This window comes from Mesocricetus auratus, unplaced genomic scaffold (genome assembly GCF_017639785.1).
Source record: "Mesocricetus auratus isolate SY011 unplaced genomic scaffold, BCM_Maur_2.0 Super-Scaffold_15014, whole genome shotgun sequence".
Taxonomy (NCBI): domain Eukaryota; kingdom Metazoa; phylum Chordata; class Mammalia; order Rodentia; family Cricetidae; genus Mesocricetus; species Mesocricetus auratus.
This window is the reverse complement of record NW_024429186.1, coordinates 4,020,428-4,042,679: the sequence shown is the minus strand read 5'-3', so window position 1 is coordinate 4,042,679 and position 22,252 is coordinate 4,020,428. Positions and strand designations below refer to the sequence as shown.

Below are 22,252 nucleotides of genomic sequence, written 5' to 3'. Positions count from 1 at the left end.
CCATGACAAAACTAGATTCAAGCAATAATATCCACTAACCCAGCCCTACAGAACGTCCTGGAATGAAAACTCCAACCAAAGGAAGTTAACTACAACTAGCAAAACATAGGCATTAGATAATCCCATTTTATCCAACAGCCAAAAGAAAAGAGGGGTGGAATTCCACACATAATTCCACCAACAACAATCATTCCAAATCAAAGAAAAATGAGCAATCAATGGTCATTATTATCACTCAATACTAATGGCCTTAACTCACCCATAATATGGCAGGCTAAAAAAATAGATTCGAAGACAGAACCCATACTTCTGCTGCATACAAGAAAGAGAAACACACCTCACACTCAAAGACAGTGTTACCTCAGAGTTAAAGGTTGGGAAAAAGATTTTCCAATCAAATGGACCAAAGAAATAAGTAGGGGTAGCAATCCTAGTATCTAACCAAATAGACTTTAATGTGAAATCAATCAAAAGAGATAAAGGAGGTCATTACATACACATCACAGGAGAAATCCAACAAAGTGCAGTTTCAATTCTGAACATATATGCCCCAAATACAAAGGTATCGATGTTCGTAAGAGAAACATTTCTAAATTTCAAATCAAATAGAAAGCCCCACACAAGCATGGTTCAACATATGAAAATCCATCATTGTAATCCACCATATAAACAGGCTGAAAAACAAAAATCACATGATCATCTCACTACATGCAGAAAAGCCTTTGACAACATCTACCACCCCTTCATGATAAAGGACTTGGAGAGGTCTGGGATAACAGGAACATACCTAAATATAATAAAAGCTATATACAGCAAACCAAAGGCCATCATCAAACTAAATGGACAGAAACTCAATGTAATTCCTCTACAATCAGGAGCAATACAAAGCTGTCCACTCTCTACATACCTTTTTAATATGGTACTGGAAGCTCAATCTAGAGACATATGACAACAAAAGGAAATCAAGTGTATATAAAATGAAAAGGAAGAGTTCAAACATTCACTATTTGCAGATGATATGACAGTTTACATAAATGACCAAAAGAACTACCAGGGAACTCTTATAGCTGATTAACACCCTCAGCAAAGAGGCAGGCTACAAGATCAACTCCAGAAAATCAGTACCCTTACTGTATACAAACGACAAAAGTTATGAGAAAGAAATCAGAGAAACATCACTCTTTACAATTGTCAAAAACAACATAAAATACTACTTTGAGGTTATGCTAACCAACCAAGTGAAAGACCTTTATCACAAGAACTTTGAGTCTTTACAGAAAGAAATTAAAGTAACCCTCAGAAAATGGAAAGATCGCCCATGCTCTTGGATAGTTAGGATCAATGTAGTAAAAATATGCAATCCTGCCAAAAGCAATATACAGATTCAATGCAATCCACATTAAAATACCAGCACAATTCTTCACAGACCTTGAGAGAACAATATTCAAATTTGTATGGATAAACAAAAGACTCAGGATAGAAAAAATAACCTTACTCAACAAAGCAACATCTGGAGGCATCACCATCCCTGACCTCAAGCTCTACTATAGAGCTGTAATTCTGAAACCAGTTTGGTATTGGCACAAAAATATACAGGTAGACCAATAGAATTGAATTGAACACCCCGATGTTAACCCATACATGTATGAACATCTAATCTTCGACAAAGAAGCTAAATATATACAATGGTAAAAAGAAAGCATCTTTAACAAATGGTGCTGGCATGACTGGATGCTGGTATGTAGAAGAATGTGGATAGAACCATGTCTATCACCATGCACAAAACTTAAATCCAAATGGATCAAAGACCTCAACATAAATTCAGCCACACTGAACCTCTTAGAAGAGATAGTGAGTTCAACAATTAACACATGGTACCTGCTGAAACTGAGAAGCTTCTATAAGGCAAAGGACACAGTCAACAAGACAAAAAGACAGCACACAGAATGGGAAATGATATTCACTACAGTAGGAGGACAGTGTGCCGCCATTACCCATGTGACTTACTAGAGGTGCACACAGATGACGTATTAAAAGAGCTGTTTTCCGCACCACTAACCACACCCACTTTAGGCATGACTAAAGACATATAAGGACATAGGCGGTGAACTACGTCATTTGCCAGGCAAACTTTTGGGCATGGCTAGGGCGTTACAGAGGAAGGTATAAAAGACTGAACAACAGAAGACTAGCTCTCTTTTTCTGGCTTTCAGGCTTCCAGTTCGGTGGAAAACCACTCAGCTTATCTGGGTAACTTGTTTGTCTCTTGTAATTTCTACAATAAATACTTATTTTTACTTACAGTAACAGTGCCGTTTCTTGATGCACCATCACACTAACACCTCATCTGACAGAGGAATGATCTCCAAAATTTACAAAGAACTCAAGAAGCAAGTCTCCAAAACACCAAAGGATCCAATTAAAAAGTGGGCTACAGAAATAGAGAATTCTTAATAGAGGAGTCTAAAATGGATGAGAGGCACTTGAGAAAGTGCTCAACATCCTTAGCCATCTAGGAAATGCAAATCAAAATATCTCTGAGATACCATCTTACTCCTAACATAATGGCTAAAATCAAAACACCAATGAAAATTTATGCTGGAGAGGTTATGGTGAAGGGGAACACTCCTCCACTGCTGGTGGGATTCCCAACTTGTTCAGTCACTTTGGAAATCAGTATGGAGATTCCTTAGAAAAATGGGAATAAATTTACCACAAGACCCAGCAACTCCACTCTTAGTCATATATCCAAAAGATGCCATTCATACAACAAGGATGTCTGCTCCACTATGTTCATAGCAGCATTATTTGTAATAGCCAGAACTTGGAAGCAACCTAGATGCCCCTCAACTGAAGAGTGGATAGAGAAAATGTGGTACATTTACACACTATTCAGCAGAAAAAAAACAAAGGAATCCTGAAATTTGCAGGCAAATATATGGCACTATAGGAAACGATCTTGAGTGAGGTAACCCACTCACAAAGATAGAAACATGGCATGTACTCTGCATTGTATGGATTTTAGACATATATCTGGGGAGTGCCAACCTACCATCCTGTGGCCAGGCAGTCTGGGGAACAGAACCCTCATTCAGTGGCTGATGGAAGCAGAGGCAGACGCCCACAGCTAAATACTGAGCTGAAGTCAACGAACCCAGTGACATACAGAGAGGACTAATGAACAAAGTGGTTAAGACTTGGCTGGTTTAACCCCCAGAAACAGCTGACCTGACAAGGTTTAGCTCTTGAATCCTATACTGAGGGCTGAGAATCCAGCATGAGACTGATCAAGATGCCCTGAATGTGGGTGTCAGGGAGGAGGCCTAGGTAATGTATTGAGTCTTGTGTAGTAGATCAGTATTCATCTCGAGTGTACAAATAGACTTTGGACACCCATCCAACAATGAGAGATGTACTCTCACGCTGGATTCTTGGAGGAGGATCCAAGCCCTGACCTGGATGAACTGACAGATTATGCATACCCCCATGGAGAGCCTCACCCTCCCTGCGGAAATGAGAGGATACAGGAGTGGTTGGTGGGATGGTGTGGCAGGAGGGTAGGGAAAGGAAGAGGGACCTGGAATTGACATGTGAAGCAACCTTGTCTCTAATTTAATTTAAATTTAAAAATAAAAATAAATAATAAAAATAAAATTTTTAAATTAAAAAAGATGTGTCAATACTTCCCTTCTTACCACCATCAGTATTTGATTCTTTGTCATCATCAGAATCATTTCTGCTGTCAAAGGTGAGCTATTTTACATGTAATTCATGTTAGACTGTGTGGTGTATTCATTTTAAATTGTGGTAAAAAAGAACTCTGCTATTACAGACTCAAAGTCAATAAATACAGAGAACATCCTGAGAAATCAGCAGAGGGGGTGACAGCTGTGACCACATAAACCAGCTCCCAGTTATGTCTGCAACTGCTCCAGCACTGTAGTTCCTTCCATATGTGATCTCTGCCACCTGTTGGTTGTGAGCGCTCCTGCAGGGAGGTTTGTGTCAGGGTTCACACTGAAGTTCTCTTAATGTGTCTAGTACAATAGTAAATGGCAGTGTCTTCGACTCTTAAGTTGTTCATTTGCAGGTAGACACTGCTTTTGGAGTCGTCTCTTGAGATGGTGAATCTGCCTTTCACAGACTCCCCATAACTTGTTAAATAATTTTTAGGTTTGTGTTCTATCATTGCCACCCACTCCAACCCTTTTCCTGGAGCCTGGTGCATGCAATTCATGAAGTAATCACTGAAGATGAATCCAGAGGCTGCACAGGACAGTTTCAGAGACTTCCCAGGCTGCACCAAGCCTCCTCCAGACTCTACTAGCTTCACCTCACACTGGACACCTGCAAACACAGAGAAACCTGTCAGTAACCTGTCAAAAATGTCCACTGTACCTCTCAATAATACTTGACAACATGCTCAGTATCTCTCCTTATGTATGAATTACCTTTGAAAAGAGCAACAAGGAAAACGCAGCTCAGTCTTAACTCCATGCTGAATGTTTTGTGTTCACTGGTAACCACAGAATGGGAGGGCCTGTGAGTCCAGAATTGGGTGCTTCTGTCTCACCTATAGTGTCAGCACTGCTTTTCATGGCCAGAGGAGAACATAATTTGCATGATTTCTTGGAATATATTGGACGCAGTGGCAGGAGCCATAATGAAGACAAATATTGATGCAGATGTCATAGATTAAATAAAGACCAAAGTGGCATTTATATCCTTAAAGTACCAGGGCCACAGCTTAGTTGGTAGCCTGTGGATTGCCATTTTTATGCTCTGTGTTTATTCCTAAAACTGCATGATAGAATAGAGGATGGGGCAGCTGAATCAGAGTTTTGAGTCATGCTTGGTCTGTATTAAACTTCGTAAGGCAGAATGGAGAAGAAAGATGGAATAAAAAAGTAAATAAACTTAGTATAAAAGTATGTTTTTACATAGAATTAAAAGTTGTTGGCCTTACTTAATTATACTCTGAGTTATGAGATCTTGTCCTGTCTTGGTTAAATTATTAAATAATTTCATAAGAAATCCAGAGAAAGAGAACTACATTACAGTCATTTAAGAACTGGTTCAGTGAATAGTGAATGCATAAATTAAACTGGATTTACAAAATGTGGCTGAGGCCATAGCTGAGTGGTACAGCATATCTGGCATGAGATCTATGATTGATCCTCAAAAATAATAGAAATACTATATGACTATAAATACTGAGATTATTCTTCAACACTGAAGAAAACACATTATGATGTCCCATATTTAACATTTAGCTCCTCCTCGGCTGACATTCCTTTCTACAATATAGACCTGCTCTTACCCAACACAAATATACTGACAGCATTTCTCTGACCTCTCTTAAATATTCAGTGCACATAGTTCCTTCCATGCCACATCTTTCTGTTCTCTGGATCCCCAAACACTTGTCTTCCTCTTACCACCATCTGAGCTCAATGTTACACACACACACACACACACACACACACACACACACACACACACAGAGCAGGAGAATTGAGAGTTAGACTGTAAAATTATTACCTAAAGATAAAGAAGTCATGAATTTGAGAGTGAGAAATAGTTGTATACAGGAAGCATTTGAGTGAGGATATTAATTGACACAATACTCCGGTTAAAACATTCTCAAAAATATTTTACAAATTTAGAAGCAACGAGGAAATCTCCACTTATGAACAACTCCATGTGAGTGGTCTGCCTTCAGTGGCATTGCTGAATGGAAGTCTTGGTATTCAGGACTGGACTCATCAGCATTATGTGGAGGTGGAGAGATGTCCAGGTTCTCAAGAGCAAATAGAGACCTTGTTTGCTTTTCCAGCTCTGCATAAGGAGATAAGTAGTAGGAATATTAGAAGTTTAAATGCCTAGAGTAAATGAAAGAGACAAAAGCTAGCAATGAGGAAAGAATATAACATCCATTGTTAATTAATTCTGCATTTCTGATATAATTCAGCCTTATTTTATTTTTTTACTTTACTTTTTTGCCACAGTCACAACATTCTCTTATTAGCTACTCAAGAGGCCATTATAACACATATTTGATTAACAAAGTTTTTTACATGTTGAATCAAGGTATTAAATGAAAGACATAGGTTTCAAGATTGTAGCTAAGCATTAGTTAATGCCAATAACCTGTGTGTGATACCCAGTATTGAAGATCAATGATATGTAATTCAAAACATTGTAATTTTCTATGACTAACTTTTTTATTTTTTAACATTCTATTTATTTGAAGTAACCTAAATAATGTAATCTATAAAGACAGAAAATAGAACTGCAGTTACTTGGGTCTTGGAGGAGAGAGTGAAGGATGGTTGTTTAGTGCTCAGTGTTTCAGTTGCAGTGATGAAAACTTTCTAGAAACAGGTATTTGACAGCAATGTGAACTTAATAACACTGATGGATACACTTAAAGGGAAAGAATGGTTAAGTTTTACATCACTTGTGTTTTATCACAATTTAAAAATAAATGTGTAGATAAATAAATGGAGATTTCCCAATATACTCGATTTCAGAATAACTACATTCATCATTGTTTGGCTAATGTAATGCCAAACTCCCTGAAGTAACTTCATTCTAGAGGGTCAAAAACTGTGGAGGATTCTAGACCACGAAACTACTAACAGGAGATTTTAGAATATATTAAAGAAATTCCAATGAATGAAACCATAGAGTACTGAACCAAATTACTTTTTATGTATGCTTTTTTATACTTTGAAAATGTCATACATTGCATTTTGATCATATCCATCGTCTCCCTCCAAGTCCTTCCATTTTCCCCATCCCATCTACTTGCTAATTTCATGTCCTTGATTATTTTCAATCTTGAGGCTCCTGAGTTCAATTTATGCTGCCTACATGGGTTTGAGGCCCTATGCATGTGTGTGACAGTTGTGTAGCTTGGTCTCTTTGTAAGGCTTCCAGCAGTGACATCAGGAACTGTCCCTGGCACTTAGCTGGCTTTTGGGAAACTGTTCCTCATTCTGGAATAGGACATCCACGCTACTAACAACTGCTGCAAGGCTATGGGCCCAGATATGGTCATTGGTAGCAGCTTGGGGACAGATGTCACCATGGCCCTGATTGGCTGCGTAGGTCTCTCTATGAGTAACCTTTAAATTTGAATCTCTACTTGCATTAATTAATAGTCTGGAGAGAACTGTGTTTCAGTTAGAACTCTTGTACACCAAGTCACTAGTTTTAAACATTTTCAAACTAATAAAGTAACCTCATGTGTCTCTATGAAAGACAGAGAAAAACCTAGAGCTTCCACACTGGGACCCTTATCTTCTCTCCCTCCATCCATCCAGTCCTGTTCGCTGTTCAAAACATGACCTCTATAATGATTGGGTAAGACTCAGCATTAAGAACCTTGAGAATGACTCTCCAGGAGACTAGATAGTACAGCCTAATTTCCAATTAACAAGTCATTCTTTTATGAAAAGTACTGTCTTCTTGATGATTGAGAAGGTTGTTGAATCCTGTAATTTCCATTTGGTAGCATTGCCAGGAGAGTGACAGAGTCTAGGAACTAAATGAATTTCTCTATGTCATATCGTGTGTCCTTCTATGGGTGAGTTCTAACCACAGTTTGTCCTATTTTGCCTTATTAAAAAAGAATCATGTCAATGGATGTGTTCAATGTTACATAGTTGGTCAAGGTACAGTGAACTCTATGAGGATCTTGAATCAGCATCACTTTATTCCCACAGTCCTTTCAAAAATTGGCCAAGACCCTATAAGACTATAAAATGACAGACAAAGGAACACATGTAATGATTATTTCCAAGCAAATTTGCATAATGATCTTGGCTGTCATCTCAGTCCTGGGGAAGCTTCTTGCTCTCCCAGGTTTTCTAACGCGCTCAGGATGTGGTTGCAAAACTGTGCATTTCTTCCACACCAATAGGCTGCCGAATGCTCAGAATTCAAGCTGCTGAGCTCCATGTACACTGTGCTGGAGGATTTGTCTGCAGTCTCTGTGGCCTTGCTCTGAAACTTCAGATTGTAGTAACTAGTACCCTATTCAGGATAAACGTATCCAATCCACTCCAGGCCCTGTGCTGGCTTCTGCTTCACGCAGCGCATAACACAGTCAGTAAATGTGTAGTCAGCAGCCTTACAGGACAAATTCACTGAGGCCCCTGGTTTTCCCAATTCAGGACAAGACTACTGTAACTGGACCTGGGAGTTGTCATCTATGGAGAGGAAGGAAGAGTGTATTTCTTTGTCACCATAGTTCCTGTCTTGCACTCTTGTTTGGAACTGGAAATTCTTTACCTGTAATTACTGACATGAGGAAGAGGATGATCCATCTCCATCCCATGGTGAGGATCTGTGTGCTCAGTTACTATGGAGAGGACACTGATCATATGTTTTTGTTGTAGAAATACTTGTATTTACTACCACAGATTCACATGATTTGCATATTCATGAGAAGGCAATATATTTAAATAAGGACATAGTTCATTTTGACAAGGAAATGGAGGACACTTGGGTCAGGCAAAGGATGCTGACGTTCAAATCATAATTCTCTCCTAGGTAATGAATTTCCTGTCTCTCAGGTCTGTGCAGATCCTGTGGTTGAAACATCAGGACCTAAACTATCAGGAGATTTCAGGCCTGAGACAGTTGCTTCACTTTGTGACAAGATTGGCAGACTGATTTACAGAAGGTGGGTTTGACGATTATGATGATGACAAGAAATTGCAAAATATGAAATATCTGGAGAAATTACAACCTCTTTTCTAATAATAGACCAGAGTAGCCAGGGAGACCAGGGATCCAGCTGTTCTGGCGGGTCCAGGTAAAACAGACCCTGCATCTGGGCCTGTGTTGCAGTGCCTGGGGATCACCTGGGAACTGCACAGAGTTTCCAATCCAGGCAGGAGCCAAGCACCCCAGATTCCAGATTTCCTCTCCCACCAATGAGACCAGGAAACCAGAGGAAAGAGGGAGACCAGGGTACCAGCTGTTCAGGCAGGTCCAGTGCTGGAGATCACCTGGGAACTACACAGAGTTTGCAATCCAGGTGGGAGACAAACACTCCAGACTCCAGGACATCTCTACCACCAACGAGACCAGGAAATTAGCTGATCCAGGCAGACCAGGGCACTGGCTGTTCCAGTGGGTCCAGGGAACAGAAGGAGGATAAGGAATAGAAGGACTACCAGATTATTGGACTTGCTAGCACCCACCAAAATCAACTCTGGTCCTGTAACCACCAGACCAGTAAGGGGCTCTTTCTGCACCCACTAGAAGAAGAGATGGGAAAGAGACAATACAAAAACAAACTCAGCAACAGAAAAACAAATATGACACCGCCAGATTCTAGAGACTCCACACCAGAAAGACTCCAACATTCCAATGCAAATGAAGTAGAAGAGAATGACCTTAAAACCACTTTTGTGAAAATGATAGAGGCCCTAAAAAAGGATATAGGAAAATCCAACAAAGAAATGGATGAAAAAAGAAACCAAAAATGCAAGAAATGGAAGAAAAAACAAAACAAAAAATGAAAGAAAGGGAAGAAGAAACAAACCAAAAAAGGCAGGAAATGGAAGGAAAAACACAGCAAAAACTGCAAGAAATGGAAGAAAAAACAAAACAAAAAATGAAAGAAAGGGAAGAAGAAACAAACCAAAAAAGGCAGGAAATGGAAGAGAAAACAAGCCCAAAAATACAAGAACTGGAAGAAAAAGCAAACCAAAAAACTGAAAGAAATGGAAGAAAAAGCAAACCAAAAAATGCAAGAAACGGAAGAAAAACCAAACCAAAAAATGCAAGAAATAGAAGAAAGAACAAATCAAAAAAAATCATAAAATGCAACAAATGGACAAAAAGATAAACCGAAAATTGCAAGAAACAATGCAAACAGTGCAAGGGTTGAAAACTGAAATAGAGACCATAAAAAACATAATCTGAAGAAAGGCTGGAAAAAGAAAAGCTGGGCCAAGGGTCAGGTACTACCAATACAAGCATTACCAACAGAGTACAAGAGAAGGAAGAGAGAATCTCAGGTGTTGAAGATACAATAGGAGAAATGGATTCATCAACCAAAGAAAATCCTAAGTCCAACAAATCCTTAACACAAAACATCCAGGAAATATGGGACACCATGAAAAGATGAAAACTAAAAATAATAGGTATAGAAGAAGAAAACCACCTCAAAGGGGCAGAAAACATATTCAACAAAATCATAGAAGAAAACTTTCCCAACCTCAAGAAAGACATGCCAATGAAGGTACAAGAAGCTTGCAGAACGCCAAATAGAGAGGATCATAAAAAAAGCTGCTCGCCACATGATAATCAAGACCCCAAATATACAGAATAAAGAAAGAATATTAAGAGCAGCTAAGGAAACAGGCCAAGTAACATATAAAGGCAGATCTATCAGAATGATATCTGACTTCTCCATGGTAACTCTGAGAGCCAGAAGGTCCTGGATAGATATTCTACCAATACTAAGAGACCATGGATACCAGCCCAGACTACTATACCAGGCAAAGCTCTATAGATGGATAAAACATGATATTCCATGACAAAACTAGATTCATGAAATACGTATCCAATAACCCAGACCTACAGAAAGATTTGGAAGGAAAACTCCAACCCAAGGAAGTTAACTACAACCAGAAAAACATAGGCATTGGAGACTCCCTCTCTACCAACAGCCAAAATAACAAAGGGGTGAAAATCCACACATAATTCCACCAAAAACAACCATTGGAAATCAAAGAATAATGAGAAATCAATGGTCATTAATATCCCTCAACATTAATGGCCTAAACTCACCCTTAAAAAGACACAGGCTAGCAGAATGGATTCGAAGACAGAACCCATCCTTCTGCTGCATACAAGAAACATACCTCACCCTCACAGACATACATTACCTGAGAGTTAAAGGTTGGGAAAAAATTTTCCAATCAAATGGACCAAAGAAACAAGCAGGGTGTAGCAATCCTAATATCTAACAAATTAGACTTTAAAATAAAAACAATCAAAAGAGATCAAGGAGGTCATTACAAACTCATCACAGGTGAAATCCACCAAGAAGATGAAGTGTCTATCGTGAACATCTATGCCCCAAATACAAAGGCATCCACATTCGTAAAAGAAACATTACTAAAACTTAAATCACATATAAAGCTCCACATACTTATAGTGGTAGATTTCAACACATCACTCTCACCACTAGACAGGAATACCAGACAGAAACTCAAAAAAGAAGCAAAGGGTCTAATAGAAGTAATGACCCACCTGGGATTAACAGACATCTATAGAACATTTCATCCACATAAAAAAGAATATACCTTCTTCTCACCACCACATGGAACCTTCTCAAAAATCGACCACATACATGACAACACATCCAACCTCAGCAGCATCAAAAAATTGGAATAACTCGATGCATCTTATCAGACCACCATGCTTTAAAATTAGAATTCAACAGCAACACAAATTTCAGAAAACCTACAAACTCGTGGAAATTGAATAATGCACAACTGCACCATTCCTGGGTCAAAGAAGGAATAAAAAAAGAAATCAAAGACTTCCTAGAATTCACTGAGAATGAAGACGCAACATACCAAAAGCTAAGGGAAACTTTGAAAGCAGTGCAGAATTGTTATACTAGAGAATTAACAGCACAGCTGAAAGCTCTAGAACATGAAGAAGCAAACTCCCCCAGGAGGAGTAGATGTGAGGAAATAATAAAATTGAGGGCTGAAATCAATGAAGTGGAAACTAGGAAAATAATACAATGCAACGTAGAGTTGGTTCTTTGAGAAAATCAATAAGATGGACAAACCTTTATCCAAACGTACCAAACAGCAGAGAATGAACATGCAAATTAACAAAATCAGAAATGAAAGGGGGACATAACAACGGACTCTGAGGAAATTCAGAGAATCATCAGGTCATACTTGAAAACCTGTACTCCACAAAATTCGAAAATTTAAAGGAATTGGACAACTTCCTGGATAGCTATCACTTGCCAAAACAAAATCGAGAACAGATAAGCAATTTCAATAGACCTATAACCCCTATGGAAATAGAAGCAGTCAACAAAAGTCTCCCAACCAAAAAAGCCCAGGTCCAGAGGGCCTCAGTGCAGAATCCTACCAGAAATTCAAAGAAGAGCTTATACCAATTCTTCTCAAAGTATTCCACGCAATAGAAGCAGAAGGGTCTTTGCCAAACTCTTTCTATGAGGCTTCAATAACCTTGATCCCCAAGCCACACAAAGATACAACTAAGAAAGAGAACTTCAGACCAATATCCCTCAGAAATATTGATGCAAAAATACTCAATAAAATACTGGCAAATTGGATCCAAGAACACATCAACACAATCATTCACCACGATCAAGTAGGTTTCATCCCAGGGATGCAGGGATGGTACAACATATGAAAATCCATCAACGTAATCCACCATATAAACAAGCTGAAAAACAAAAATCACATGATCATCTCACTAGATGCTGAAAAAGCCTTTGACAAAATCCAACAAACCTTCATGATAAAGTCTTGGAGAAATCAGGGATAACAAGAACATACTTAAACATAATAAAAGCTATATACAGTAAACCAACAGCTAACATCAAACTAAATGGACAGAAACTCACAAAATTCCTCTAAAATCAGGAACAAAACAAGTCTGTCCCCTCACTCCATACCTTTTCAATATTGTACTTGTAATTCTAGCCATTGCCATAATATAATAAAAGGGGATCAAGGGGATAAAAATTGGGAAGGAAGAGGTCAAACTTTCACTGTTTGCAGATGATATGATAGTTTACATAAATGACCCAAAGAACTCTACCAGGGAACCCTTACAGCAGATTAACACCTTCAACAAAGTGGCAGGCTACAAGATCAACTCAAGAAAATCAGTAACCCTACTATAGACAGATGATAAAAGGGCTGATATAGAAATCAGAGAAACATCACACTTTACAATTGCCACAAACAACATTAAATGCTAACCAAAAAAGTGAAAGAACTGTATCACAAGAACTTTGTAACTTTAAAGGAAGAAATTAAAGAAGACATCAGATAATGGAAAGATCTCCCATGCTCTTGGATAGGTAGGATCAATGTAGTAAAAATTACAATCCTGCCAAAAGCAATCTACAGATACAATGCAATCCCCATTAAATCCCAGTACAATTCTTCACAGACCTTGAAAGAACAATAATCAATTTTGTATGGAAAAACAAAAGACACAGGATAGCCAAAACAACACTGTTCAACAAGGCAATGTCTTAAGGCCTCACCATCCCTGACCTCACCCTCTATTATAGATCTATAGTCCTAAAAACAGCTTGGTATTGGCACAAAAATAGACAGGTAGACCAATGAAATCGAATTGAAAACACGGATATTAACACACACACATATGATCATCTGATCTTTGAAAATGAAGCTAAAAATATACAATGGAATAAAGAAAGCATCTTCAACAAATGGTGCTGGCATAACTGGAGTCTGACATGTAGAAGAATGCGGATCGATCCATGTTTATCACCATGCACAACACTTAAGTCCAAATGGATCAAAGACCTCAACATAAATCCAGCTACACTGAAACTCTTAGAAGAGTTGAACAAATTGGTAAGGAGACAGCATCCTGAACATAACACCACTAGCACAGACAGTGAGATCACCAATTAATAAATGGGAACTCCTGAATCTGAGAAGCTTCTGTAAGGCAAAAGACACAGTCAGCAAGACAAAAAGGCAGCCCACAGAATGGGAAAAATATTCACTAATCCCACATCTGACAGAGGGTTGATCTCCAAAATTTACAAAGAACTCAAGAAGCAAGTCTCCAAAACACCAAAGGATCCAATTAAAAAGTGGGATGCAGAACTAAATACAGAGTTTTCAATAGAGGAGTCTAAAATGGCTGAGAGGCACTTGAGAAAGTGCTCAACATCCTTAGCCATCCGGGAAATGCAATCAAAACAACTCAGATACCATCTCACTCCTGTCAGAATGGCTAAAATAAAAAACACCAACGACAATTTATGCTGGAGAGGATGTGGTGAAAGGGGAACACTCCTCCATTGCTGGTGGGAGTGCCAACTGGTTCAGCCACTTTGGAAATCAGTATGGAGATTCCTCAGAAAAATGGGAATAAACCTACCAAAAGACCGAGCAACTCGACTCATAGGCATATATCCAAAATATGCCCATTCATACAAGATGGATGCCTGTTCCAACATGTTCATAGCAGCATTATTTGTAATAGCCAGAACTAGGAAGCAACCTAGATGCCCCACAACCAAAGAGTGGATAGAGAAAATGTGATAAATTTATGCAATGGAGTACTATTCCGCAGGAAAAAAAAACAATGGAATCCTGCGATTTTCAGGCAAATGGATGACACTAGAAGTAACCATCCTGAGTGAGGTAACACAGTCACAAAAAGAGAAACATGGCATGTACTCTCTCATATATGGAATGTAGACATAGATCTGGGGAGTGCCAGCCTACAATCCCATGGCCAGAGAGTCTGGGAAACAAACTTCATTCAGTGGCTGATGGAAGAAGAGGCAGACTCCCATGGCTAAGTACTGAGCTGAACTCAAGAAAGCCAGTAAAAGAGAGGGAGGACTGATGACCAAAGGAGTTAAGACTGGGCTGGTTTAACCCCAGAAACAGCTGACCTGACAAGGGTTAATTCTTGAATCCCAGGCTGATGCCTCAGAATACAACATGGGACTGATCAAAACCCCCTGAATGTGGGTGTCAGTGAGGAGGCCTAGGTAATCTAGTGAGCCTTGGGCAGTAGATCAGTATTCATCCCGAGTATACACATGGACTTTGGACTCCCATCCAACAATGTGAGATGAACTCTCACCCTGAACTCTTGGCGGGAGGGTCTAGGCCCTGCCCTGGATGAAATGACAGTCTATGAAAGCCCCCATGGAGGGCCTCTCACTCCCTGGGAAAATGATTGAATAATAGGGGGTTGGGGGGAGGGCATGGGAGGAAGTGAGGGAAAGGGAGACAGACCTACAACTGACTTGTGAAGCAACCATGTTTCTAAATTTAAACTTAAAAATAGAAAATTGAATAAATGAAAAAAATTACACCCTCTTTTCTAATTATAGAATAAATATATTCCATTCAAGAAGTTTTCATAGAAAAAATCACTGAATTGACCTAAAGGGAACAACTTCAAAATATGTGGATATTGATGTCTATTGCAGCACTATCTATGACAATTTATGAAATAAACTTCATATCGTTCAGCAGATGACTGAATCAAGAACAGTTATTTGTGAGACACAAGGGGAATATTTATCATGAAAGAATAAGGAAATTTCATCACCTTTAGCAAAATCAATGTGACATGAGAAAACTGTATTAAGATCATCTCTGATACACAGATATTATATAAGACACTATATACATTTTAGATACTAAATAGACACACAGAAATATGTATGCAAATTAAAAACAAAATATCATGAAACTTTCCATCAGAATATAGCATAAAACAGGAGTTTGGATAACTCCATGTATCTTATCAGACCGCCATGCTTTAAAGTTAGAATTCAACAACAACACAAATTGCAGAAACCCTACAAACTCGTGGAAATCGAATAATGCACAATTGAACCACTCCTGGGTCAAAGAAGAAAAAAGAGAAATTAATGGCTTCCTAGAATTCAATGAGAATGAAGACACAATATACACAAACTTGTGGGACTCTTTGAAAGCAGTGCTAAGAGGAAAGTTCAGAGTACTAAACGTCCACATGAAGAAAACTGAGAATAGTCACACTAGAGAATTAACAGCACATCTGAAAGCTCTAGAACAAAAAGAATCAAACTCAGCTCAGAAAAGTAAACACCAGGAAATAATCAAATTGAAGGCTGATCTCAATAAAGTAGAAATGAGGAAAACAAAGTATCAATGTAACAAAGAGTTGATCCTTTGAGAAAATCAACAAGACAGACAAACATTCATCCAAACTTACCAAACAGCAGAATATGAACATGCAAATTAACAAAATCCGATAATAAAAGTAGGTTATAACAACGGACACTGAGGAAATCCAGACAATCATCAGTTCATACTTTGAAAACTTGTACTCCACAAAATTCAAAAATTTAAAGGAAATGGAAAATTATCTGGATAGATATTACCTGCCAAAATTACAGCAATTCAAATAGACCTATAAACCCTAAGGACATAGAAGCAGTCACCAAAATCTCCTAACTAAGAAAAGCCTAGGTCCTGATGGCCTCAGTGCCAAATTCTACCAGAAATTCAAAGATCAACTTATGCCAATTCTCCTCAAATTATTCCAATCAATAGATTCTGAACGGTCTTTGCCAAACTCATTTTACCAGACTTCAATAACCTTGATGACTAAGGCACACAAAGACACAACAAAGAAAGAGAACTTCATATCAATATCACTAATGAACATTGATGAAAAGTACTCAATAAAATACTGGCTAATCGGATGCAAGAACACATCAGAAAACTCATCCAACCTGATCAAGTAGGCTTTTTTCCAGGGAGGCAGGGATGGTTCAACATATGAATGAAACAAGCTGAGAAACAAAAATCACGTGATCATCTCACTATATGCTGAAAAAGCCTTTGATAAAATTCAACTCCCCTTCATGATAAATGTCTTAGAGAGATGTGGGATAACACGAACATGCCCAAACATAATAAAAGCAAAACAAATGCCAACATCAAAACAAATGGAGAGAAACTGAAAGAAATTCCTCTAAAATCAGGAACAAGATAAGGCTATCCACTCTCTCCATACCTCTTCAATATTGTATTTGAATTTCTAGCCATACAAACATAATATCAAAAGGAGATCAAATGGATACAAATTGGGAACAAAGAGGACAGACTTTCACTATTTGCAGAAGAAATGAAAGTTTACATAAGTGACCCAAAAAACTCTACCAAGAACACCACAGCTGATAAACACCTTCAGTAAAATACCCAGATACAACATCAACTAAAGAAAATAAGTAGCCGTGAGAGGACCCACCCACAAAGGAAAGACTTCAGCACTTCCAGGCCCCAAACAACAGTGATCCCAGCTAGAGGTGAGCATGGGTCCCCCCGGGGCCACTCCCTATCCCCCCTCATTGCCCATCCCCACAGTCGTCATGGGGCAATCTCCTGGCATCAAGAAGACCCGCCCACACAGAAAGACATCAGTCCTTCCAGACCCCAACTCCGGCGACCCCAGCTTCAGGAAAGGCATCAGTCCTTCCAGGCCCCAACCTCCGTCAACACCAGCTTCAGCTCCTGGCATCTAGAGGAACCGCCCACACAGGAAAGACATCAGTCCTTCCAGACCTCAACCTCCAACGACACCAACTCCACCTTCAGCATCCCCAGCTTCTGTTTCAGGAAAGAAGGAGACCAGTGGAGACAGAAAGACCCCACCTGCACCCACTGGAAGAAGAGATGGGAAGAAGACAGAATAAGAGCTCACTCAGCAAAGGAAAGACCAACATGATTCCAGCAGAATCTAAGGATCCAACACCAGCAAGACCCAAAAAGCACTACATAGACAAAGAAGAGGATACAGACCTTAAAAATTATTTCATGAAGATGATGGAGACCCTCAAAGAGGAAACAAGGAATTCCATTAAAGAAACAGAAGAAAAACCAAACAAAAAAACATGAAATGGGGGAAAAGGCCAACCAAAAAATTCATGAAATAAAAAAAACTCTCAAGGAATCTAAAGAGTACCAAGAAGAAACAAACAAACAAATGAAGGAAACAACTCAAACAGTTGAAGAATTGAAAGATGAATTAGAAACAATAAAGAAAACACAGAAAGACGGGATGCTGGAAATAGAAAAGCTGGGTAAATGATCAGGAACTGCAAATGCAAGTATCACCAATAGACTACAAGAGATAGAAGAGAGAATATCAGAGGTTGAAGACCCAGTATTGGATATATAGTCAATAAGCAAAGAAAATCTCAAAACCAACAAATCCCTAACACAAAATATCCAGGAAATATGGGACACTGTGAAGAAGCCAAACAAGGGAATAACAGGTATAAAAGAAGGTGAGGAAATACAGCTCAAAGGTACAGAAAACATATTCAACAAAATCATAGAAGAAAACTTCCCTAACCTAAAGAAGGTTATGCCTATGAAAATACAAGGATCTGACAGAACACAAATTAGGTTGGACCAGAAAATGAAGTCACCTTGCCATGTAATAATCAAATCGTCAAACCTACAGAATAAAGAGAAAATATTAAAAGCAGCTGAAGAAAAAAGGCCAAGTAACATATAAAGGTAGAGGTATCCAAATTACAAGTGACTTCTCAATGGAAACTATGAAAGTGAGAAGATCCTGGACAGATGTCCAACAGACGCTAAGGGAACAAGGATGCCAGCCCAGACTACTATATCCAGCAAAGCTTTCAATTACCATAGATGGAGAAAACAAAGTATTCCATGACAAAGCCGGATATAAACAATACGTATGCATGAATCCAGCTCTACAGAAAGTACTAGAAGGAAAACGTAGACCCAATAAATGTAACTGCACTCACAAACACACAGGCAATAGATAATTCCACTTTACCAAACATCAAAAGAAAAAGGGAGGAGAACATACACATAATAACGCCACCATCAATAAATCAAGCACAAACAAGAATAATCAATCAATGGTCATTAATATCCCTCAATGTCAACTGTCTCGACTTGCCTATAAAAAGACACAGACTAACAGAATGGATAAGAAGACAGAACCCATCCTTCTGCTGCATAAAAGAAACACATCTCAACATCAAAGACAGATATTACCTCAGAGTAAAGGGTTACGAAAAGATTTTCCAATCAAATGTACCCAAGAAACAAGTGGGTGTAACAATACTAATACCTAACAAACTAGACTTCAAATTAAAATCAATCAAATGAGAAGAAGGACATTTCATATTCATCAAAGGAAAAGTCCATCAAGATGAAGTCTCAATTTTGAACATCTATGCCCCAAATACAAAGGCACCTACATTTGCGAAAGAAACATTACTAAAGCGCAAATCGCACATAAAATCTCACACACTAGTAGTAGGAGACTTCAACACTCCACTCTCACTGCTAGATGGGACCTCCACACAGAAACTTAACAAAGAAACAAAGAATTAATAGAAGTTATGACCAAACTGGGTTTAACAGACATCTATAGAACATTCCAGCCAAACACAAAGGGATATACCTTCTTCTTGGTGCCACATGGAACCTTCTACAAAATTGACCACAAAATAGGAAACAGAACAAATCTCCACACATACAAAAAAACCCCTTGTATCTTATCAGACCACCATGCATTAAAATTAGAATTCAACAACGACACAAATCGCAGAAACCCTACAAACTCATGGAAATTGAACGATGCACAAATGCACCATCCCTGGGTAAAGGAAGAAATAAAAAATGAAATTAAATACTTCCTGGAATTCAATGAGAATAAAGACAAAACATACCCAAACTATGGGACAGTCTGAAAGCAGTGCTGAGAGGGATGTTCATAGCGCTAAGTACCCAAATGAAGAAACTGGAGAACAGTCACATTAGAGAATTAATAGCACAGCTGAATGTTCTAGGACAAAAATAACCAAACTCACCCAGGAGGAGCAGACACCAGGAAATAAACAAATTGAGGGGTGAAATGAATCAAGTGACACCAGGAAAACATTGAGAAGAATCAATGAAACAAAGAGTTAGTTCTTTGAGAAACAACATAATAGACAAACCTCTGTCCAAACTAACCAAAAGAAAGAGAGAGAGCATGCTAATTAACAAAATCAGTAATGAAAAGGGGGACATAACAAGGGACAATGAGGTACTCCAGAGAATCATCAGGGCATACTTTGAAAATCTGTACTCCACAAAATTCAAAAACTTAAAAAAATGGACAATTTCCTGGGTAGATATGACTTGCCAAAACTAAATCAAGAACAGATAAGCAATCTAAACAGACTTAGAACCCGTAATGAAATGGAAGCAGTCATCAAAAGTCTCCCAACCAAAAAATGCCCAGGTTCAGATGGCTTCAGTGCAGAATTCTACCAGAAATTCAATGAAGAGTGAATTCCAATACTCCTCAAAGTATTCCACACAGTAGAAGCAGGAGGCTCACTGCCAAACTCTTTTTATGAGGCTACAATTACCTTGATACACAAGTCACACAAAGACACAACTAAAAAAAGAACTATAGACCAATTTCTCTCATGAACATTGATGCAAACATACTCCATAAAATACTAGCAAACCAGATTCAGGAACACCATAGAAAAATCATCCACCATGATCAAGTAGGCTTCATCCCAGGGATGCAGGGATGGCTCACCATTAGAAAATCTGTCAATGTAACCCACCATATAAACAAACTGTGAAAGAAAAATCATATGATCATCTCACTAGATGCTGAAAAAGTATTTGACAAAATCCAGCTCCCATTCATGATAAAGGTCCCAGAGATATGAGTGATAACAGGAACATAACTGAACATAATAAAAGCAATATACAGTAAACCAACAGCTAACATCAAACTAAATGGAGAGAAACTCAATGCAATTCCTCTATAATCAGGAAAAAGACAAGGCTGTCCACTCTCTCCATATCTCTTCAATATGGTACTTGAAGTTCTAGCTACAGCAATAAGACAACAAAAGGAGATCAAGGAGATACAAATAGGAAAAGAAGAAGTTAAACTTTCACTATTTGCAGATGATATGATAGTTTATATAAGTGTCCTGAACACTCGGCAAGGGAGATCCTAGAGTTGATAAACACCTTCAGCAAAGTGGCAGTATACAAGGTTAACTAAAAAAATCATTGGCCCTATTATATACAGATGATGAAGTGGCTGAGAAAGAAATCAGAGAAACATCAACTTTTACAATAGCCATAAACTGCATCAATATCTGGGAATAATGTTAACCAAGGAAGTGAAAGACCTGTGTATCAAGAAGAGTGAACCTTTAGAGAAAGAAATCAAAGAGCATAGTAGAAAAAGGAAAGATCTCCCATGCTCTCTGATTGGTAGGGACACTCAGAATGAATATTTCTGAGTAAACACCCAGGATTATTTTCTCTGTCTTCTCAGTCTGAGGGCAGCTTCCTGATCCTCCATGGTTTCTGTCACACTCAGGATGTGGTTTCAACACTGTGTCTATTGCACAATAATAGATGGCAGAATCCTCAGATGTCAGGCTGCTGAGCTCCATATAGGCTGTGCTGGAGGATTTATCTGCAGTCAGTGTGGCCTTGCCCTGGAAGTTCGGATTGTAGCTAGCACCACCACTTCCACCATAAACCCATCCAATCCACTCCAGGCCTTCTACAGGCTTCTGCTTCACCCAGGAAATATAGTAACTTGTGAAAGTGTAGCCTGAAGTCTTGCAGGACAGCTTCACTGAGGCCCCAGGTTTCCCCAGTTCAGGACCGGACTGCTTCAGCTGGACCTGGGAATGGACACCTGTGGAGAGAAATGCAGAGTGAATATCATTGTCACCTTAGTCCCTGCCTCATCCTCATGTATGGAATTGGAAATAACTTACCTGTAATTACTGATACCAGGAAGAAAATAATGCAGCTCCATCCCATGCTGAGGACCTGTGCACTAAGTGACTGTAGAAGGACACTGAACATATGCTGTTGGTGATGTGGACATCCCTATATTTACAACCACAGACTAGTGTGGTTTGCATATTCATGAGCAGAGAATTTCTTTAAATACAGACCTAGTACAGCTGAGGAAAAAGGTGGCTGAGGACACATGAGTCAGGCAAAGTATGCTGAGGTCCAAATCTTACTCCTGTCTGAGGAATGGCATCCTTACCCTTCCCTCAGGTCTGTGTAGTTCCTGGGGGTGTAACATCAGGTCTTGTATGGCATCTTTCTGTGATCTCTCTCTGCCTAAATTTCCCAGAATTCTCCTAGATTTCTAGTCCCATCTATCTTCCTTCCTCTATTGGTCAGTGTCTTATTCATCAACAAATAAGAAAAACATATATCCAGATTGACATCCTCCCCTGGATATCAATTTTTGTGACAGATACAAAGAGTCAGAGATGCAAGGTTCACTGACGCCTGAATGAAGGGAAGGCAGGCAACAGACTCTTCTGAAGAAAGAACTTCAAACCTAATCAGGAACACTGATGTTGGGTTTCAGACTCCTTGGTCATGGAGGACATAAAACTGTGGTATTCTGT

At 38.9% G+C, this 22,252-nt stretch overlaps 2 gene segments (V, D, J or C); both read right to left on the bottom strand.

Moving 5' to 3' along the window:
* Positions 1 to 4,012: 4,012 nt before the first annotated feature.
* LOC101834351 lies at positions 4,013 to 4,497 on the bottom strand. The segment is given in 2 exon segments: positions 4,013 to 4,347; positions 4,452 to 4,497. Coding segments are annotated over 2 exon segments (381 nt in total).
* A 1,165-nt stretch (positions 4,498 to 5,662) lies between these two features.
* On the bottom strand, positions 5,663 to 21,681 carry LOC121139529. The segment is given in 3 exon segments: positions 5,663 to 5,838; positions 21,118 to 21,516; positions 21,599 to 21,681. Coding segments are annotated over 3 exon segments (621 nt in total).
* Positions 21,682 to 22,252: the final 571 nt, after the last annotated feature.